General features: G+C 43.4%; 1 protein-coding gene and 1 non-coding gene across 2 annotated transcripts in view; both read right to left on the reverse strand.

Annotated features, from left to right (window-relative positions):
* Nucleotides 1-828: 828 nt before the first annotated feature.
* Inv (invected homeodomain) overlaps nt 829-23,834 on the reverse strand; it is a gene marked incomplete at its 3' end in the record, with an annotated part of 92,024 nt that continues 69,018 nt past the window's right edge. Inside the window, 3 exon segments of the mRNA NM_001043989.1 lie at nt 829-2,302; nt 2,845-2,948; nt 15,295-15,300. Coding sequence (NP_001037454.1) covers nt 2,036-2,302; nt 2,845-2,948; nt 15,295-15,300 — 377 coding nt within the window.
* Nucleotides 6,830-6,926, reverse strand: Mir2768 (microRNA mir-2768). The gene has a single exon (NR_107338.1). It is a non-coding gene; the product is annotated as a microRNA mir-2768 (primary transcript).

The raw sequence follows: 23,834 nt of genomic DNA on the forward strand, positions 1-23,834 counted from the left end.
TTCCATTTTGTTTTCGTAGGTAAACAGTTAAAGACCACATTCCCAACGATCCAATGTAAGCGTTGACTAATACTGCTAAATTGCACAATAAATAACTTAATAATTAATAAACTTAATTAGTTATAGTATTATTTACATTAATTTTTAGTTTTTTTTTTAATACACAAAATGATACAACAGAAACTGTGGGTAGGTTTTTTTGAAGTGAAACTTCTTTAGGCGCATGGGGGTAAAATTTTTACACAACGTCACGCAGGTATGCAACGGAAGTGACATCAAACTACTATTGAAATTAAGTACTCGTCAAATGTCAGTAGTGGTAGTTGTTGTATTTTTCCAACTGGAAAGGCAATTGTATCATACCATACAGCCTAATATTTTATAATTTTTTTTGTGAAAAATGTTAATAGGAATTGAAATGAAATGAAAAGAATTTGGAACATTAATTAAATAGCATGAAATTAAATTAGTCAATTCAATTGGCAAAATATTAGTCATTTACAATTTAGAAATCTAAACATAATGTGACTGTCAACACTGAGGTTTGAGATTGACATTTGACAGACTTTTGGCGGGAACATATCTTCCTTTTTCCCTTCCTCTGAGTCTCGGAAATCTAAAGTTCTAGATTTGTATAAATATAAACAAGACTTGTAAATTAGTTCGCCAAAAAAGTTTCACTTCTGACATGTGTACTTTGTACGCACGCACTTTTTTTTTTTTTTGAAAACACACTATTTTTAATGTACATGCATTTTTTTTAACAGTACGTAATATTTTAACGATTTGTAATTTGATTTTCAATAATAGACGTTAAATCTGTATATTGTAGGTGTTGATAAATCTATAACGCATGTTTAAGCTGATAACTTCATTAAAATAATTTACTAAAAATCCAGCCAATCTATACGTTTTTGAAGAAAACCGAAAATTCGTGTCATTCATCTAAATTCACCAGAGCGCTTTTGTAAGACTATTTTACATGACAATGCTCTATTTCGACCGTGAAAAGTGCGCGGCAGAAGTTAAATTTTCGATTTGATTAATAAAATAATTCAATACTGGGCGGTATAGTGTTGTCCACCGACATCTGATGGGTCCGCCAATGGCGCTTTCAGTAACAGTGTTCACGCATAGTTCTCGAAAACGATAACAATATTATAGTCTTTGTAAAATTGAATTCAATCTAAAATTACTCATGGTAGGATGTCTTGTGAGTCCGCACGGGTAGCTACCACCACCCTATTCCTGCCGTGAAGCAGTAATGCGTTTCGGTTTGAATTGCAGCCGTTGTACTGTTGTAGGGCGGGGCAGCCGTTGTAACTTACTGAGACCTTACAACTTATGTCTCAAGGTGGGTGGCCGCATTTACGTTGTAGATGTCTATGGGCTCCGGTAACCTCTTAACATCAGATGGGTCGTGAGCTCGTTAACCCTTACAAGCAATAAAAAAAATAAAAAACCAAAACAACTAAAAAATTATTAAACGGCTACAAAATCATAGAATGCTATGCTAAGCTGTGCTGAAAAGCTTTGAAAGAGCTTCTTGCAGCTTAAAGAAACAATTAGGAAATGATGCGACTGTTATGAAGACTGCTATTATAATTACTTCAGTGCGTCGCGTAGGGCACCGGTGACCTACAGTCAACGTGTTATTATAATTATTTTCGGTTTGGAAAACATTAGAAAATAACTTCGCTTATAATGAAATTTAGAAATTGCTTTGATGGGTGGATGAGTCCACAGCCCACCTGGTGTTAAGTGGTTACTGGAGCCCCTAGACATCTACAACGTAGACGCGCCACCCACCTTGAGATACAAGTTATAAAGTCTCAGTACAGTTACAACGGCTGCCCCACCCTTCAAACCGAAACGCATTACTGCTTCACGGCAGAAATAGGCAGGGCGGTGGTACCTATCCGCGCGGACTCACGAGTGGTCCTACCACCAGTAAAAGAGTAAGTTTTGGGTTGTAAGGTAAGTAAGTTTTAGGAATATTGCCAGGAACACACTACCACTCTTACTGAAAGCCGTTTTAACATCTATTCTTCAGCTCTCTCTCTCTTTCTCTCGCCTTCATCTCTAGTTCCTCCTCTTCCTTTGTCAGCGGCACGGTGCTGTGGTTGTAGAGACCCTGGGCCATGAGCTGCAGCGCCAGCGGGTTCCTCTGGCCCGACGCCTTCTTGATCTTGGCCCGTTTGTTCTGGAACCAGATCTTTATCTGCGCCTCGGCGAGGCCCAGCTCCGCAGCGAGACTCTGCCGCCGCCGCTCTGTCAGATACCGGTTCTCTGCAAACTCGTGCTGAGGACAAAGTACCTTTTTTTATGATGCGTCAAAGGTTTTGTTTTTATTGCCCTTGTAGGCAGACGAGCATACGGCCCACCTGATGGTGCGTGGTTACCGTCGCCCATGGACTTCAGCAATGCCAGGGGCAGAGCCAAGCCGCTGCCTACCGCTCAATACCCTCCACAAGCATCGTTTGAAGTAGGACATGTCATAGCGCTCGGGAAACACTATGGAGGGGAGCTTATTCCATAGCCGGATGGTACGTGGCAAAAGAGCCCATAGACATCCACAATGTAAATGCGCCACCCACCTTGAGATATAAGTTCTAAGATCTCAGTATAGTTACAACGGCTGCCCCACCCTTCAAACCGAAACGCATTACTGCTTCACGGCAGAAACAGGCAGGGTGGTGGTACCTACCCGCGCGCACTTACAAGAGGTCCTACCACCAGTAAAAAAAGTAGGTAATGTGCGACAGATATGCTCTACGAAGCGAATATTAACCGTCTCTTTCCCGCGGTCGATGTGCAATATTTATCGCCGGGTACTATACATACCTTTAGCCTCGCGAGTTGTGGCCCGGAGAATGCGGTCCTTGGTCTCTTCTCGTCATTGCTGGCGGTGTCTCCGGGCGGCTTCTTCGGTCGTCTGGTGCGAGGACCTGTCCACAGAGATACCGTTATAGCCATCAACCTTAAGTCCAGTGTCGGTGTTAAAAATAAAGAAGGTTAGATAGGTTGAAGGTTTGATATTGTGTTTATCAATTTTTATTACATTATTTCTGAAGTTTTGTTATACAATAGTTATACAAATTTCTAGAGTGTGTGGTTCGACGACTTTTGAGTATTGTGATAATTACCATCAAATCACTACATAGTATAAAACAAAGTCGCTTTCTCTGTCCCTATATCTGTCTGTCCCTATGTGTGCTTAAATCTTTAAAACTACGCAATGGATTTTGATGCGGTTTTTTTTAATAGATAGAGTGATTGAATGGGAAGGTTCATATGTAAAATAACATCCATTAAATAGTGGAGAAATCAATAATAAATTACAGTTAGTATTATATATATTACCGCGAATTCAGCGCATAGATGAGATAAAATATTTTTTGTAGTAAGTGTGGTTACTTTATTTATTTTTAAAAGCTTATTGCACAATATTGGATTTTAAGCTCTAAGATAAGTACGTGCTGTGCATTTCCACCAGCTAACCTTTGTTCTCTCTCATTTCATACTTGCATTTCACACACCGCAATGTATCACTAGCCGTCAATGGAACGCAATATTTAGTTTTTAGTAATGTGTTTTGTTTACATTGGTGCGTCGTAACCGGTTTTACTTCAGAGAAGTATTCTGGCATAGTAGTATTAAGGGAAGACGAAGCTACCATAGATAATACGCTTAAATTAGCTATAGGTAAGCAACTTAAGCACTCAACAAAAATGCTTACGGGCGTCGGCCAGTAGATGGCAGTAACATATCCTACCTATCCTATATTTTATTTTTAATGAAGGATTTTGTAAATTTTTAGAAACCACAAAATGATAAAATTTAATCATGTTGTCTATAACAAATAAAGACTTGTATAATTTTGTTTCTGTGTTTAGTTGTACCATAATAATTAAATGCCTTATCTTTAACAAAATATAAGTTTAGGAGCATCCGCTACAAGATGTTGCTAGTTTGTAGTCGTCGTGGCCTAACGGATAAGACGTCCAGTGCATTCGTGTTGAAGCGATGCACCGGTGTTCGAATCCCGCAGGCGGGTACCAATTTTTCTAATGAAATACGTACTCAACAAATGTTCACGATTGACTTCCACGGTGAAGGAATAACATCGTGTAATAAAAATGAAACCCGCAAAATTATAATTTGCGTAATTACTGGTGGTAGGACCTCTTGTGAGTCCGCGCGGGTGGGTACCACCACCCTGCCTATTTCTGCCGTGAAGCAGTAATGCGTTTCGGTTTGAAGGGTGGGGTAGCCGTTGTAACTAAAAACATGAGACCTTAGAACTTATATCTCAAGGTGGGTGGCACATTTACGTTGTAGATGTCTATGGGCTCCAGTAACCGCTTAACACCAGGTGGGCTGTGAGCTCGTCCACCCATCTAAGCAATAAAAAAAAATTAAAAAGTTTCCATACAAAAAAATAGTTGTCTTAAAGGACCGCAATTTCAGGGCCCTCCCTGGAAGCTAGTTTCAAGAAAAAAATATTGGTTGTCTGTAAAATCGGTTTACGGACGATAGCTTTACGTGATGACGTCAGTAGCAGAACTATTAGGACTGCTAGCTCTGACATCACGCGAGAAGAGAGAAAAATGTGTCACAAGCCAACGCTTGGTTGGGCCGATCGTGCGTCTCTATCGCTTGTTCCGCGCTCTCGCTTGCACGCTCATGCTCAGGCGGAACGTGACACTTTTTCGTGCGTGCAGCCGGTGTTCATCGTATGAATATATTTAAAAGATTCTTAATATATTTCATTAAATTGAATTTTCAATTAATACGCAGTTAATATGTTTTTCAATGTAAGTGATTTTGTGAGAATCTTTTATTAATACTAGTGGTCCCGCAGTAGTCGAAATTCTACTATAATTAATTGAAATTATAAATTTGAACATTGTTAAGGTTCTATTGTCAAAGACTAATAATACTTCTATAATCACAGATTTCACCAAAACTACACTATAGATAAATAATATTAAAGATAAAAAATATTAACCTATTCTCAATTTGACCACAGACTTTAAGCAATAACACAGTTTGGTAATAAACAAATAGTATGCATGCGTGTGTGTGTCAAATACATGGTAGTGTGTGTAATGTTTTCTTTGTTGATTTAAGGTATTGTTTATGCATAATTAAAAAAAACTAGAGGTCCCGCAGTAATCAAAATTCGACTATAATTAATTGGAATTGTAAGTTTGTACACTATTATGATTGTATTTTATACTTCTATAATCACAAATTTCGCCAAGACTACACTATAAAAAATATTAACAGAGACAAACAATATTTAATTTCAATTTGACAACAGACGCCAAGAACAAAAGTTTGACAATAAATAGTATGCATGCGTGTGTGCGTTAAATATATGGTATGTAGTGTGTGTAATGTTTTCTTTATTGATTTAAAGTATCTTTTATGCATTATTTAAAAAAAATATTAGCATTGTGCACTTCTTCTCTATATTCTCTATAAGTGTGGGAAATTTCATACTCCTCCGTCCGCGCAATTTTCGTAAAAAGGGGTACAAAGTTTTAGCTTCACGTATTAATGTATAGACTTAAAATTACTTTTACGGTTTAGTTACGGGTTTTTTATTGTTCCAAATATCATTGCCGACGTTTCGGATACAGTTTTTTTGGTTGCAAATGACGATATTGCTAAGTTTTTTTTTTTGGACAACAAAGCCTAATATTTCATTAAAAACTAAAACGGAATTTTATTTGATAAAACTTAAAACAAATATAATTCACTTGACACTTGCTCTGAATAATCATACTTATCCGAGTCCGCTAAGGAAGCTTACAATCATACGAGCGTAAATTTAAAGGACTAAAAACTATAATAGGATTCCACTTAAAATAATATCAACAACAACATGCTCATAATATTAAAGTAACTTATGGTTTAACAGTATCTAATACTATGAAGTCGTCGCGGCCTAAAGGATAAGACGGCCGGTGAATTCTTATCAAGCGATGCGACTGTACCAGGGTTCAAATCCCTCTAATAGGTAAAAAAAATCTAATCAAATATGTACTTAAATTTGTTCACGAACAACTTCCACGGCGAAGGAACATAATTATATAATAAAAATAGAATTCGCAAAAATTTTAATTTGCGTAATTACTTGTGGTAGGATGACTTATAAGTCCGCACTGGTAGGTACCACCACTTATTGCCTCTTTCTTCGTGAAGTTTTTTTTTGTTTTTTATTTCTTAGATGGGTGGACGAGCTTATAGTTCACCTGGTGTTAAGTGGTTACCGGAGCCCATAGACATCTACAACGTAAATGCGCCTCCCACCTTGAGATATAAGTTCTAAAGTCTAGTTATAACGGCTACCCCACCCTTCAAGCCGAAACGCATTGCTGCTTCACGGCAGAAATAGGCAGAGCGATGGTACCTACCCGTGCGGACTCACAAGAGGTCCTACCACCAGTAAGTAATGCCTTTTGCATAATAAAAAGCGCTAAATATGATGCCTAACAGTCTGGGATTTACCGTACTGATTCAGAGTAAATCTCTCCGGTTCCATCTATACGTGGCCGTGCTTATCCAATATAAATTGAATACTACCAAATTATTAATTAACATTAGGATAACTTTGATTTATTTTATCTACGCAGCTATGTCATTCCCAGTTTTGGCAATCAAAACTATGAGCTAAACAAATACATTCGCATGCAACATTCGACAACACAGCACACTAAAACAATTAAAACAATTAGTAGTATACACACACACACAAAAAACAACACACAAAATCCAATTGGCACAGCGAGCACAAAGCGAGATCACGGCGACCATCCCGGATCGAGCAAACGATGCAATATCTTAACCAATTCACCTTGAGTCAACGATCAGACCGATATATAAAATTGGTCAAAATATTTCACCGGTCGCCCGACGGGTGGGTGGGTGTCTTCGGATTCTTCAGCAGTTCAGGGGAGCTGGGCCAAAGCGGTGCTTGCGATGGAGACGCCTGGGAAGGAAGCTGGTAAAAAACACTTACCGTGTGACATTAGCTACATCAATTCAGACAGACCAGACCACACTACTTTCGACACCACAGTTCAAGTTGCTACACTTGGCGGAAGATAGGAGCAAATGACGTGGAATGTTCCGGAATAAACTCTTGTTGCGGGTAGATGGTCACAACCCAGTATTGAGGAAACCGAATGAGAAGAAGCTACTTTATTTATTAAAGTGAAACTTTTATTACATCGTCTCAAACTTTTTCGTCTGTGTGTTGCATGTCGCGTGACGGTCGGCCGCGGAGTAGGGATAAACTGAAAGGCGCTCGTCAGAGCAGCCAAGGCCAATATGGCGGCGCCTGTAGTTCGTAGCAGCTGACCGTGTAGTGTATAGACTATTACTTATTTGTGCCAGTGCTCCACGTTATTTTGTTTGTTTTTGTCAGTGTTTAATGTAAATGTTGTTTGTAAGAGTTAAAAGTCTATAATGTGAAAAAAGTTTCACTTTTACCGTGGTTTCATAAAACCACGCAATCCTTTTTATTTAAGACAGCTGGTCATCCACACTACTCTCGACACCACAGTTCAAGGTGCTCTACACTTGGCAGTAGATAGGAGCAAATGACGTGGAATGTTCCAGAATAAGTTCTTGTTGCGGGTAGGTGGTTACGACCCCCAGTATTGAGAAAACCGAAGCGAGAAGAAGCTACTTTATTTATTTGATTAGATGTCTGAACGAAGTTTCTACCAGAGTCTATAGACATCATGGCTTCTATGCCGCAATTTCATAGGAATTACGCAAAAATTCACATCGGATTTGATTTTTATTAAACGACATTACTCCTTCATCGTGGAAGTCGTGTGAACGTGAGTTAATTACGAATTTAATTAGAAAAATTATTGTCTGTCAGCGGGATTCGAACACCGGCACTGTTGCATCGCTCGATACGAACGCACCGGGCGTCTTACCCATTAGACCACGGCGACTTCAAACGTACTGCTTTTATGTTAGAATGAAATTCTTTGTTTTTTCCTACCTAAGCTAATAAATAGCCTTGACAGGCTATGTCAGCGTAACCTAACTAATAGGTGAGCTCACGGGGCTCAACCCGGATGATGTTGCTAGCACTAACCCTAGCAAGAGCAGTGCTTCGCAGAATCTACTACTGGATCGGAAACGCGATCCACTGGGAAGATCAGAAACTCAGTGGGCTGTGTCTGTGGTTTAATTTACTCGCCGAGCACTTCGTCGCAAGCGACGGGTTCGAAGAGAAGAGAATGAAACTTCTCAAAGCGAGTTTTTAAAACACCTCACAATTCGATTCCACGTTAAGAACGCCCAGAACAACCATACAGTATTTTTTTTATTTCTTACATGGATGGACGAGCTCACAGCCCACCTGGTGTTAAGTGGTTACTGGAGCCCATAGACATCTACAACGTAAATACGCCAACCACCTTGAAATATAAGTTCTAAGGTCTCAGTTACAACGGCATGCCAAAGTAACTATTCCACGTGGACGGAATCGCGAGCAAAAGCTAGTACACAAATAAGATTTTTCTCATCGTCTGTCAATTCAGGCGTCCAAAATGATCTAAGCCTACAGACACAAGCTTTCTCAGCGGGTCGCGATACCGATCCGGTGGTAGATTCCGCGATACACTTGCTAGGGCTAGTGTTAGCAAACCCTCTCAAGTTGAGCCCCGTGAGCTCACCTACCCGTCCAAGCATAGCATTACTGCATTTACTGGTGGTAAGACCTCTTGTGAGTCCGCACAGCTAGGTATTACCACCACCTTGCCTATATCTGCCGTAAAGCAGTAATGCGTTTCGGTTTGAAGGGTGGGGCAGCCGTTGTAACCATGTGCCGTTGTAACTTGTACCTTAGAACTTATATCTCAAGGCTCCTGTAACCACTTAACACCAGATGGGCCGTGAGCTCGTCCACCCATCTAAGCAATAAAAAACAACCTGGAATATCCCCTTAAGCTACAAGTGCGTAGGTAGGGAAAAAAACAATTGATCCTAGAAAAACTCCGACCATAGCTTGTAGCTTGCAAGTTGCGCGCGATTCGCTTCGTTAATCGCTCCTAACGATACAAAGTGTTATATTACAAGTAATTACAAAGTCTACTAATAGCATACTTAGCTCAGTTGAAAGACTCTAATTATTATGATTCATTATGTACTTAATGCCTACGTACATAAGTCTTTTTTTTTTCTTTTTTTTTTTATTGCCTTTGTAGGCAGACGAGCATACGGCCCACCTGATGGTAAGTGGTCACCGTCGCTCATGGACGTCAGCAATGCCAGGAGCAGAGCCAAGCCGCTGCCTACCATAAAGTACTCTCCGCAAGCCTCGTTTGAAGAAGGACATGTCGTAGCGCTCGGAAAACACCGTGGAGGGGAGCTCATTCCAAAGCCGGATGGTACGTGGCAAAAAAGATCTTTGGAAACGCACTGTCGATGAACGCAGCGGTTCCAGATAATATGGATGAACTCTGCTCCGATGGCGGGAGGTGCGATGATAAAAAGGAAATGATAAAAAGTCTTGATGAATTTCGATTCTAAATAACGTGTTAATAAACTTTTACACGTAGCTATTCTTTTGTTGTTAAAATCGTTCGTGAATAAATATTTGTTTCATTGGAAACATTGGTACGTAGTGATGTCCAGGGGCTCTGGTTGGCTACTTAATGCCAAGTGAACCGTCAGCTCAGTAGACTGGTTGATGTAGCAAATAAAAATAGGATACAAATGCTCACGATTGACTTCCACGGTGAAGGAGTAACATCGTGTAGTAAAAATCAAACCCGCAAAATTATAATTTGCGTAATTACTGGTGGTAGGATATCTTGTGAGTCCGCGCGGGTAGGTACCACCGCCCTGCCTATTTCTGCCGTGAAGCAGTAATGCGTTTCGGTTTGAAGGGTGGGGCAACCGTTGTAGCTATACTTGAGACCTTAAAACTTATATCTCAAGGTGGGTGGCGCATTTACGTTGTGGATGTCTATGGGCTTTAGTAACCACTTAACACCAGGTAGGCCGTGAGCTCGACCACCCATCTAAGCAATAAAAAAACAACAATTAGAAATAGTTGTATATTGCATTGAAGAATTCCACCACAGCTAAACTTGGATAGATAAGATGGATGGCGTTATCTAACACCTCGGATTCTTCTATCCTCCATATGGCATTAGTTCCTTCTCATTCTTCACGACCCATTCTTCAAAGCGACGTAAATAAATAAAAAAATTAGAAAATTTACTGTAATTTTTTTAACTGTAAATATAATCTATATATTAATATGTAAAGCAAAAACTTTGGACCCCTATTTACGAAAATTGCGCGGACAGAGGAGTATGAAATTTTCCACACTTATAGAGAATATAGAGAAGGAGTGCAGAATTTTCATATTTTTTGTAAAGTATGCATAAAAAATACATTAAATCAATAAATAAAAAACATTACACACACTACCATGTATTTGACACACACACGCATGCATACTATTTGTTTACTGGCAAACTTTTCTTATTGCTTAAAGTCTGCGGTCAAAGTGAGAATAGGTTAGGTATTGTTTGTCTTTATTAATATTTGTCTAAAGTGTAGTCTTGGCGAAATCTGTGATTATAGTAGTAGGCTTTGACAACAGAATTATAATAGTGTCATCATCATCATCATCATCATTTCAGCCTATCGCCGTCCACTGCTGAACATAGGCCTCTCCAATAGATTTCCAGTGCGACCGGTCCATTGCCACCTGCATCCAACGAGACCCAGCGCTTTTTACTAGGTCGTCGGTCCATCTAGTAGGTGGCCGTCCCACACTGCTCTTGCCAGTACGTGGTCGCCACTCCAGGATCTTTCTGCCCCATCGACCGTCCTCTCTTCGTGCTATGTGGCCGGCCCATTGCCACTTCAGTTCACTAATTCTACGGGCTATGTCAGCAACCTTCGTTCTTCTACGGATCTCCTCATTTCATAATAGTGTACAAACTTATAATTTCAATTAATTATAGTCGAATTTCGACTACCGGGGGACTACTAATAATTATGATAACGAGAGATGAAAAGCTATTTGGCTTAAGCAACATTTTTACAACTTTACAGGAGAGCCATTTAAAGTTTAAAATTTGAAAGAAGAAAAAATTCATAACAAAAAAACTTCATCAGCTATTTATGAATGGAGTAAGCTTACTTGAAGTTCAATTAAAAACATCGAACTGTTGATGCTGATACCAAATGAAACTCATCTATACATATAAGTAAAATTGGAGTGTCTGTTTGTAATATTGAAATAACCATTTTTTACTACATGCATATGAATATATATACGGTACATACACCAAAATAACATTTTTTACAATTTTTGTCTATCTGTCTGTCTGTCTGTTTGTTCCGGCTAATCTCTGGAACGGCTGGACCGATTTTGTCGGGACTTTCACCGATAGGTAGCTGATGATATAAGGAGTAACTTAGGCTACTTTTTTTAGACTAGCTTCGCTCCGCGGCGTCATCCGCAGGGCGGGTCGCTAATATATATATATACATATGTTTAAGTACCTAATATCACTATATCAATATACCTATTAAGATTCATCTCTGCACTCCCCTAAGGTAGACTGTCAGAGATTGCCTATGGCATTAAGTTCGCCTTTATACTGTCAAGTATATAAAGTTATAAAAAAAAAAGAAAAAAAAATACATTTAAATCGAGATCAAACGATATAATTCATTCCGATTATACAAGTCAAATAAATTGAATACCACCAAAAATTTTGCGTGTCCATACTAATGTGATACCGACTCTCATTAACATTCGGAAAATCTCTCGGAGAACACAATATGTACGCATATTCATAGAACTCACAAACTACATTGCATTTGTGTAACACAATGCCGCAATGCATTAGCCGGCTTCAAAATAGGAGGAGGTTCTCAATTCGACTGTATGTTTTTTTTTTATGTTTGTTACCTCATAACTTTTGACTGGGTGAATCGATTTTGATGATTCTTTTTTTATTAGAAAGCTGACGCTTCCCGTATGTATGGACCCCACAAAAAATTCGCGCGTAACGAAATTTCGTTACGTGACGTCATTTGGGGGTAAACGAACATCGAGTTAACCATAGATCCAGAGATGCAAAATTAGCCACAGCCGGTACAGGTCCTACATTGTAAAAACCCCTTAACTTGACTTATAAATAAGGTTAGAATTCTCACAGATGCTATTCAATGTTTTAAAATATCAATAATTAATATTTCACTAAAAAAAGTTATTGAATCATCATTTTAATTAAACTAGAGGTCCCGCAGTAATCGAAATTCGACTTTAATTAATTGGAATTGTAAGTTTGTACACTATTACGATTGTATTTTATACTTCTATAATCACAAATTTCGCCAAGACTACACTATAAAAATTATTAACAAAGCCAAACAATATTCTATTCTCAATTTGACAACAGACGTCAAGAACAAAAATTTGACAATAAATAGTATGCATGCGTGTGTGCGTCAAATACATGGTATGTGGTGTGTGTGTAATGTTTTCTTTATTGATTTAATGTATTTTATATGCATTATTTTTAAAAAATATTAGCATTGTGCACTTCTTCTTTATGATTGAGAGATTACTGGTGGCCCGAAGGCCTTTCCAGTTTCACCAGGACAGGTGGGCGAGCAAAAGCTCAGCCAGGAGGGGTGGGATTTGCTAACAGCTGCCCGAGCGCCTCCGAAGGAGACCTAACAACTCAAGAGCAATTGCTTCGCGAATGAATCTACTACCGGATCGGAATCGCGACCCGCTGAGAAGATCCGGCGAGAAACTCAGCGGGCTGATGCATCGGCTAGTTGCACGTCGACCTCTATATTCTCTATAAGTGTGGAAAGTTTCATACTCCTCCGTCCGCGCAATTTTCGTAAAAAGGGATACAAAGTTTTTGCTTCACGTATTAATATATAGATTAATGTCTACAGCGAAAAAAATGTTTATTGGTGTACTGGTGTAAAACATAAAGACATACAAAAAAAAAAACATCGCGTATTATATTTTCAAATTCATTCGTGCTACCAATAAATCAGTTATATATGACTTATTATGGTTCTCATTGTTTGTTTGTGAAGACGTCCGTTTTTTTTTTTGTTATAAACTTCTGATGTACCATTTTTTGTGATTATCTTGGCATATTCCACATACATCATAAAAAAGTATTTTCAATTTTTTTTAGGTGATTTGGTGTTAAGTGCTTAGTGGACCCCATCTACATCTGCAACGTAAATACGCCACCCACCTTGAGATATAAGTTCTAAGGTCTCAGTATAGTTACAACAACTGTCCCACCCTGAAGGTATGAATACCGAAACGCATTACTGCTTCACGGCAAAAAAAGGAGGGGTGGTGGTACCTACCCGTGCGGACTCACAAGAGGTCCTACCACCAGTAATTACGCACATCATAATTTTGCGGGTTTGATTTTTATTACACGATGTTACTCCTTCACCGTGGAAGTCAATCGTGAACATTTGTTAAGTACGTATTTCATTAGAAAAATTGGTACCCGTCTGAGGGATTCGAACACCGTTGCATCGCAACATACGAATGCACCGGACGTCTTATCCTTTAGGCCATGACGACTTCAAAACTAATTGCTACCAATTATTTAAATATTGTGCAGACTATATTGTATTGACAATTAGAAATGCGAGAAACAAAGTGTAAAAGTAATTTTAATTCATATCACCTTGTGCCGTCACGTATGCAGAGTATGTTCAAGTGCATTTCTTTGGTGGCGAGTTAACAATCTGTGATAAATCGTTATAAAGGTCAGCGCCCTTGCCTTCCTCGGCACGGGAAGGTATGGTATGACAGTTTTTTGTGCGCGCCCATCAGACACAGTCTTGACAAGACGATGTGATTTGACAAATTTGGACGTTCACAAATATTTCCGTAGTAACTAAAGTAGTGTAGTAGTTTTATTTTTTTCATAGGCAAAGGTGTCATACCCCCCCACCCCTCCCTTGCGTCGGTTTCCTCATTACTGAGGGTCGTGGTCATCGCCTTGAAACAGATTGTTTTTTATAGTGCACCGCCATCTGTTCCTATCTGCAGCTGAGTGCAGAGCATCGTGCACTGTGGTATCCAGGGCTGCACGAATCTGGTCCGTCCAACGGGTCGGGTTCCTGTCATACCATACAGCCTAATATTTTATATATATTTTTTTATATTTTTACTATTTTCATTGGCTTTAACCATGAACTCGAATTTAAATTTATCCATCTTTCCTGGTACCTAGTTATAGAAATGTTGTTTTATAATGTTTTATATTATTCACGTTAAAATAAAGCTTAGCCCAGTGAAACTATAGCACAAGCTGAGTTTCTCTATAGAGAGAAAAAAACATTTAAAGCTATTGCTTCACCAGTTTATATGTTTTTTTATATTTCAATATTCAAAATACCATTTATGTCATCTATAATAAAGTGACAAGGGCTGTCCACCCCTAACATTTATTTTTATTTTTGGGGATTTTTTTTTGTTATAATGAAGCATTTTTACCTAGGTATGTGGTTGAATGAGGTTTTGTTATTTTTATACTCCGTAATCGTTCACAGCGCTACATGCCTCTTTCACTCATTTACCACATCCTTAAACACTTACAATAATTTACTGTTTTTTCTAGACTTAAACTAGAAATTCCCTAAAAATCTTATATATGGCAGCAACGTTTGCCGGGTCAGCTAGTCTTTAATATTATTTGTCTATAGAGTAGTCTTGGCGAAATCTGTTAATATAGAAGTATAATAGTCTATGACAATAGAACCATAATGATGTTCAAACTTATAATTTCAATTATTTATATCTGAATTTCGACTACTGCGGGACCACTAGTAACTCTAAAAGTTCGTATTCTAATTATTAATATAAGGTATGTTGTTTTTATTGATTGTAAAAGTAAAAACGCCTATGAATTTAAATATACAGGGTGTAAAGAATCCGAAATCAATATAATCTAGAAGTGAGCAATAATCGTTCTAGTAGGTTCGAAATATGGGAACCCGAAACAAGGTCGGTGACCCTGTCAGCTGATTTTAAAATTGCTATACATTGCGTGCCGATAAAATACCGTAATTAATGCTTTTATTTCTGTATGACTCTTAGTGTTACTCAGTTAGCAATAGGCTACGGCTCCAAAACACCCTGTTTATTTAGACACAATGACACAACACACATGAATTCGTTTTGAAAAATAAATGGTATTATCTCACGTGGCAGCCCTGAGCGGGACCCGTACTTACTTCTTCCTGAAACAAAAGAGAAAAATAATCAATTAATTTAAGGTACAACAAAAGACATTAACAATATCATCTTTTACTGGTGGTAGGACCTCTTGTGAGTTCGCGCGGGTAGGTACCACCGCCCCGCCTTTTTCTGCCATGAAGCAGTAATGCGTTTCGGTTTGAAAGGTGGGGCAGCCGTTGTAACGATACTGATACCTTAGTACTTATATCTCAAGGTGTGTGGCGCATTTACGTTGTAGATGTCTATGGGCTCCACTAACCACATAAAACCAAATGGGTGGCAAAAAAAAATTATCATCGTAAGGACTTGAATTTAATTACGATTTTTGTTTACTTTTTTTTTTAAAGATAATCCTATGTTTAATTTTTGGTGTTATTTCATAACTAGTAGTAGTTCTATTTTTCCAACTGGAACGGCAAAGGTATTATACCATACAGCCTAATCTTTTGTATATTCTTTTTTTATGAATGATGATATGCAGAGTAATGAAAAGTAGTTTATTAATTTCAAAATAATAAGCTGTGGCATGTAGCCATCATTTAACGCAAGATAATTGACAGATGCCTGAATCTCGCTTACGACATTTTCAAGATGAGCTCGCATATATACAAGTTTGGAACAACAACATTCGACAACGGTTTGATATACAAACTGTATAACATGGGAGTGCCAGACAGGCTCGTGCTCATCATACGAGACTACTTGTCGAACCGTTCGTTCCGATATCGAGTCGAGGGAACGCGTTCCCGGCCCCGTCACGTCACAGCCGGAGTCCCGCAAGGCTCCGCCCTCTCCCCGTTACTATTCAGTTTGTATATTAACGATATACCCCGGTCTCCGGAGACCCATCTGGCGCTCTTCGCCGATGACACCGCCATCTACTACTCGTGTAGGAAGAAGGCGTTGCTTCATCGACGACTTCAGACCGCAGCTACCACCATGGGACAGTGGTTCCGGAAGTGGCGCATCGACATTAACCCCACGAAAAGCACAGCGGTGCTCTTCAAAAGGGGTCGCCCTCCGAACACCACGCTGAGCATCCCTCTCCCGACTAGGCGCGTCAACACCCCCGCCCCCGCCGTTCGCCCAATCACGATGTACGACCAGCCCATACCGTGGGCCCCGAAGGTCAAATATTTAGGCGTCACCCTCGACAGTAGGATGACATTCCGCCCCCACATCAAGACGGTACGCGATCGTGCCGCCTTCATCCTAGGACGTCTCTACCCGATGATATGTAGGCGAAGTAAAATGTCCCTTAGAAATAAGGTGACACTCTACAAAACTTGCATACGCCCCGTCATGACCTATGCAAGTGTAGTGTTCGCTCACGCGGCCCGCATACACTTAAAATCCTTTCAAATTATTCAATCCCGTTTTTGCAGGATAGCCGTCGGAGCCCCGTGGTTCGTCAGGAACGTCGACCTCCATGACGACCTGGACTTAGAGTCCATCAGTAAGTATCTTCAGTCGGCGTCCATGCGCCACTTCGATAAAGCGGCACGACACGAGAACCCTCTCATCGTGGCCGCCGGTAACTACATTCCCGATCCTGCGGACAGAATGGAAAGCAGTCGACGTCGCCCTAAACACGTCATCTCGGATCCTCCTGATCCACTGACGGTGCTTTTAGGTACTTCAAGCACCGGTCACCGTTCTCGTCGAACCCGTCGCTTGCGACGAAGGGCTCGACGAGTAAATTAACTCTCAGACACAGCCCACTGAGTTTCTCGCCGGATCTTCTCAGTGGGTCGCGTTTCCGATCCGGTGGTAGATTCTGCGAAGCACGACTCTTGCTAGGGTTCGTGTTAGCAACATCGTCAGGTTTGAGCCCCGTGAGCTCACCTACTAAAGTTAGGTTACGCTGAAATAGCCGCTAGGGCTATCAGCTTAGGTAGGAAAAAAAAAAAAAAAACAACATTCGGCAGTTCCGATTGCAACACCATTTGGTCCGGACGCGTTTTTGAGAAAAATTGTCGCTGCCGTCGCGAACGTGAGTTGTGAGTTGCCCGACATTGTCGTTGTCGCATAGATCGCGACATTGTTGTGCATTCTCGACGCGCTGTCGCTGGCGTCGCGACCTTGAATCTCAAAAACAGTTTGAGCTTGTTGTTGTGCACTCGAAACGCCAACTCATTATCATTATCACTCATCCATTCATTTATTAAATTTATTTATATTATTCGGCGAGCAAAATAGTCTTTTTAAAGACTGAACCCCCACTGCGATCACCGCTTGTTGTGGCACTCACAACCCAGTGGGGCCCCACCTTCCAAACTCCACCCCAATCCCCAGCCAACTGCCGTTTTCACGGCAAAGGCACTCCCCCCCCTTGGAGCTGGTAAAGCTCAGGGGGTGAACTCCCACTCAGGGGACTCGCCTTTCGGCGAGTTTGCTTTAAGTCCCGGGGACGCCCCCCCCGGGCACACGTCACCATGGGTGACACCAACACCAACGCTGCGCTATTCATGAAGTTCGTCCGCGACGTCTGTCCGGACATAATCGCAAAGTTCGAAGCTTACAAGGCCGGCCTTGACGCGCCGGCACTCCGCGACTCTCCGTTGTCGCCCCCCGCGCCGGTACCTCGCGACTCGCCGATGTCGCCCCCCACCCCCGCGCCTGCGTCGATCGCGTCTTGCGCGTCATCAAGCTCCGGCTCCGACTCCGAGTCGGAAATGGAGTACGAGTCCGCCGCGAGTCCCCAACCGGGAACCTCGGAAGGGTTCACCACCGTCGCGCGCGGGAAAAAACGCGCCCGCGCCGTGGAACCGTCCGCGGCGCCGAAACAGCCAAAGGCCGCGAACGCGTCGCGTCCTAAAGTCGTGGTCTCACCCGACTCCCCTCGCCGCGCAACCCCGTCGCCGCGACCCCAACCCGCGTCCGTCCGCAAAATTCCCGCGCCGCCGCCGGTAATTTTGCAAGATAAAACCGCGTGGGATCGCGTATCCCGTGCCTGTAAGGCACAAAACGTCACCGTCATCCATGCGCGTAACATCGCGCACGGTATACAAATAAAAACGGCCTCACCGGACGACCACAGGGCGCTGACAGCCCACCTCCGAAAGGAACGCATAAGCTTCCACACTTATGCGCTCCAGGAGGATCGCGAGCTCCGCGTAGTAATACGCGGAGTACCGAAGGAGCTCGACGTCGAGCTGTTCAAGGAGGAACTCATCGGGCAGGCGTACCCGATTGTAAGCGTGCACCGAATGCACAGCGGGCGCGATAAATTCGCATATAATATGGTTCTCGTCGCGTTAGAACCAACCGCCGAAGGCAAACGGATTGCCTCAAGCCTCCGCACCGTTTGCGGCTTATCCGGGGTCACCGTCGAGGCCCCATATAAAAAAGGCACTCCCGGGCAGTGCCACCGCTGTCAGTTATACGGCCACTCCGCGCGCAACTGCCACGCGCGCCCGCGGTGCGTAAAGTGCCTCGGCGACCACGCGACAGCCGACTGTTCGCGGGTCAAAGAGACAGCGACTGAACCACCGAGCTGTGTGCTCTGCCAGAAGCAGGGCCACACAGCCAACTACCGCGGATGCCCCAAGGCCCCGCGGAAGCGTCTGGCCAACGCGCCTCCAAAAACCGTCGGCCCTAAGACTTCGGCGCCCCGCGCGCCGAAACCTGCCTTCGTGCCGGCACCGGTGCCCACCGTCTCCGCGTGGGCAAAACCGCTGCCGCTCACGTTGGCAGGAAAGCCACCGGCACCCCAGCCCCTGCTCGCGCCGCGCCCCGCCCCCGCGCCCGGTCCCGCGCCTCGCCCCGGCCCCGCGCGGCCTGCCGTTAACGAATTCTCAATCGTGCGCGATTATATCGCCGCGATAAATATCGACCGCATGCGTGCGTTCGCCTACGCCATGCGCAGAGCGGTCACGGCCGAAGACCGCCTAAACGCGACGTTCGAGTACATCGACGTCATCGAGTCCGTCCAGCGCACGCTGGTTTGATTACCGGTAATCAATGGCGTGCAACGGTAGGGAAAAACCGCGTTCCATAAAGTTAGCATTTTATAATGCTAACGGACTCGCGCGTCAGCGCGATCAAGTATATGAGTTTCTCCGCGATAACCTCATCGACATCCTTCTGGTGCAGGAGACCTTCCTAAAGCCCTCGCGTCGCGACCCCAAAGTCGCGAATTACGTCATGGTTAGGAATGACAGACTCTCCGCCCGCAAGGGCGGGACTGTCATTTACTATAGGAGGGCCCTGCACTGCGTCCCTCTCGATACTCCCTCGCTCTTACATATCGAGGCGTCAGTGTGCCGCATCGCGCTGACGGGACACCAGCCGATCGTCATCGCATCCGTTTATCTCCCCCCTGACAAACCCCTCCTGAGCAGTGACCTCGAGACACTGTTCGGTATGGGGGACGCGGTCATCCTGGCAGGCGATTTAAATTGCCACCACACTAGGTGGAACTGCCATCGCACGAATGTGAACGGTAGGCGTCTCGACGCGTTCATAGACGACCTCACATTCGAAGTATTCAACCCCCCGACCCCCACGTGCTATCCGTACAACGCCGCGCGTCGTCCGAGCACAATAGATCTGGCACTGCTGAGGAACGTAACTCTGCGCTTACGCTCCATCGAGGCAAGGTCAGAACTCGACTCAGACCACCGACCTGTCGTCATGCAGCTCGGTCGCCCACTCAACCGCGAACCAGATACGAGGACCATGGTGGATTGGAAGAAGCTGGGCACGTGCTTAGCTGACACCGCTCCACCAATCCTCCCTTGCGGCCCGGATTCAACTCCATCCCCCGAGGATACCGTCGAATCCATAAACATCTTCACTGATCACGTCTCGACGGCGATCATAAGATCTTCGAAACAAGTCGATGTGGAGGACTGCTTCCACCGCATCAGACTTTCCCCCGATCTTAGGGACCTCGTTAGAATCAGAAACGCGGCAATCCGGGCCTACGATCGATATCCCACGGATTCAAACCGGACTCGGATGCGTCGCTTACAGCGGGAGGTCAAATCTCGCTTAAGCGACGCCCGAAACGAAAACTGGGATAGTTATTTAGAAGAACTCGCGCCCACTCACCAAGCATACTGGCAACTAGCTAGGACCCTCAAGTCCGAAACTATAGCCACTATGCCGCCTCTCGTACGCCCCTCAGGCCAATCACCGGCTTACGATGACGATGACAAGGCAGAGTTGCTGGCCGATGCACTGCAAGAGCAGTGCACCACCAGCACTCAACACGCGGACCCCGAACACACCGAGTTCGTCGACAGGGAGGTCGAGCGCAGAGCTTCCCTGCCGCCCTCGGACGCGTTACCCCCCATTACCACTTCCGAGGTCAAGGAGGCGATCGATAGCCTACAACCACGGAAAGCTCCCGGCTCCGACGGCATCCGCAACCGCGCGCTTAAACTGTTACCAGCCCAACTGATAACGATGTTGGCCACCATATTAAATGCTGCTATGACGAACTGCATCTTTCCCGCGGCGTGGAAAGAAGCGGACGTTATCGGCATACACAAGCCGGGCAAACCGAAGAACGAAACCGCGAGTTACCGCCCCATCAGTCTCCTCCCGGCGATAGGCAAACTTTACGAACGGCTCCTTCGTAAACGCCTCTGGGACTTCGTATCCGCGAATAAAATTCTTATAGACGAGCAGTTTGGATTCCGCGCCAGACACTCGTGCGTCCATCAAGTGCACCGCCTCACGGAGCACATCTTACTAGGGCTGAACAGGCGGAAACCCATTCCGACAGGAGCCCTCTTCTTCGATATAGCGAAGGCGTTCGACAAAGTCTGGCACAACGGTTTGATATACAAACTGTATAACATGGGAGTGCCAGACAGGCTCGTGCTCATCATACGAGACTACTTGTCGAACCGTTCGTTCCGATATCGAGTCGAGGGAACGCGTTCCCGGCCCCGTCACGTCACAGCCGGAGTCCCGCAAGGCTCCGCCCTCTCCCCGTTACTATTCAGTTTGTATATTAACGATATACCCCGGTCTCCGGAGACCCATCTGGCGCTCTTCGCCGATGACACCGCCATCTACTACTCGTGTAGGAAGAAGGCGTTGCTTCATCGACGACTTCAGACCGCAGCTACCACCATGGGACAGTGGTTCCGGAAGTGGCGCATCGACATTAACCCCACGAAAAGCACAGCGGTGCTCTTCAAAAGGGGTCGCCCTCCGAACACCACGCTGAGCATCCCTCTCCCGACTAGGCGCGTCAACACCCCCGCCCCCGCCGTTCGCCCAATCACGATGTACGACCAGCCCATACCGTGGGCCCCGAAGGTCAAATATTTAGGCGTCACCCTCGACAGTAGGATGACATTCCGCCCCCACATCAAGACGGTACGCGATCGTGCCGCCTTCATCCTAGGACGTCTCTACCCGATGATATGTAGGCGAAGTAAAATGTCCCTTAGAAATAAGGTGACACTCTACAAAACTTGCATACGCCCCGTCATGACCTATGCAAGTGTAGTGTTCGCTCACGCGGCCCGCATACACTTAAAATCCTTTCAAATTATTCAATCCCGTTTTTGCAGGATAGCCGTCGGAGCCCCGTGGTTCGTCAGGAACGTCGACCTCCATGACGACCTGGACTTAGAGTCCATCAGTAAGTATCTTCAGTCGGCGTCCATGCGCCACTTCGATAAAGCGGCACGACACGAGAACCCTCTCATCGTGGCCGCCGGTAACTACATTCCCGATCCTGCGGACAGAATGGAAAGCAGTCGACGTCGCCCAAAACACGTCATCTCGGATCCTCCCGATCCACTAACGGTGCTTTTAGGTACTTCAAGCACCGGTCACCGTTCTCGTCGAACCCGTCGCTTGCGACGAAGGGCTCGACGAGTAAATTAACTCTCAGACACAGCCCACTGAGTTTCTCGCCGGATCTTCTCAGTGGGTCGCGTTTCCGATCCGGTGGTAGATTCTGCGAAGCACGACTCTTGCTAGGGTTCGTGTTAGCAACATCGTCAGGTTTGAGCCCCGTGAGCTCACCTACTAAAGTTAGGCTACGCTGAAATAGCCGCTAGGGCTATCAGCTTAGGTAGGAAAAAAAAAAAAAAAAAAAAAAAAAAAAAAAAAAAAAAAAAAAAAAAAAAAAAAACAACAACATTCGGACCGTCGGTCTACCGAGCAATATCACCCGCTCGGTGGAAGATCTTCCCTTTGTTTCCCGTTTAAGCCTCCTAAATAAACTACATTTTCTACATATATTAATCAATTGACATGAAATGAAATAAGATGAGATCATCACTACATAGTATGAAACAAAGTCGCATTCTCTGTCCCTATATCTGTCTGTCCCTATGTGTGCTTGTCACTGGTGGTAGGACCACTTGTGAGTCCGCGCGGGTGGGTACCGCCGCCCTGCCTATTTCTGCCGTGAAGCAGTAATGCGTTTCGGTTTCAAGGGTGGGGCAGCCGTTGTAACTATACTGAGACTTTAGAACTTGTATCTCAAGGTGGGTGGCGCATCTACGTTGTAGATGTCTATGGGCTCCAGTAACCACTTAACACCAGGTGGGCTGTGAGCTCGTCCACCCATCTAAGCAATTAAAAAAAAAAAGCTTAAGTCTTTAAAACTACGCAACGGATTTTGATGCGTTTTTTTTTAAATAGATAGAGTTATTGAAGAAGAAGGTTTATATGTATAATAACATCCATTAAATAGTGGTGAAATCAATAATAAATTACAGTTTCTCGAAGCGAAGCGAGGGCGGGTCGCTAGTATGGAATAAAATATAATCTCAGTAAAATTGTAGTATTTACGGAGACTTTGTCAGTGGACTTTTTGGATAATTCCGAGAAGATAGGTTCAGTGGCTTTGTTTCATTCTCCCATATTTGTGCACTTTCACGGTTACTAAACAGCTAATAAACCACCGTTATCACAATATTAAACCTGAAGAAACACTAAATAGATAAATTAAAACAATTCACGCAACTTTGCTGCTTGCCTTCCCGCCAAAAAGTCCATAATTCATAATTTATTTTTGTGACATTTCTTTTTACAACCAGCTTATAATAATAATAATAATGTTTTTATTGCAAGTAACCATGACTCATACAAATTGTTAGTAGTTATATTTACATCACAATGAATTACTGTCGTAACATCCCATGGGAGATGGCACCACAGCGACCCATGTATACACAGTCCAGCTTGCTTGCATCTGTATATGTAAACATCACATAAAAAGACGAATTATTTTAAAGTAGCATCGGAATCACGGTCCAAGTTCGTTGTAATTCAATATAATATATTTTCTTCCAAGCCTCAAGCCTCAAGAGTTCGCGTCTCAAAGGCCTCAACTGTACACGCCTATAAAATATCCACGCGAAATCGCCAAGCTCCTTTCTCGATTTTAATTACATGTAATAATTACGTATAAAATCGTTGAGACGATAAAATCTCATGATGTCTTAATTAAACGTGGCCGTGGGTGGTCTGTGACGTCACCGATAAAGCTGGCTATTCGCTTACGAACTCGCGCCGTGACATGCTCGAAGGTTCATATTTCGGACGTTTTCTTAAGTAT

The sequence above is a fragment of the Bombyx mori genome, chromosome 2, assembly GCF_030269925.1.
Source record: "Bombyx mori chromosome 2, ASM3026992v2".
Classification (NCBI taxonomy): Eukaryota; Metazoa; Arthropoda; class Insecta; order Lepidoptera; family Bombycidae; genus Bombyx; species Bombyx mori.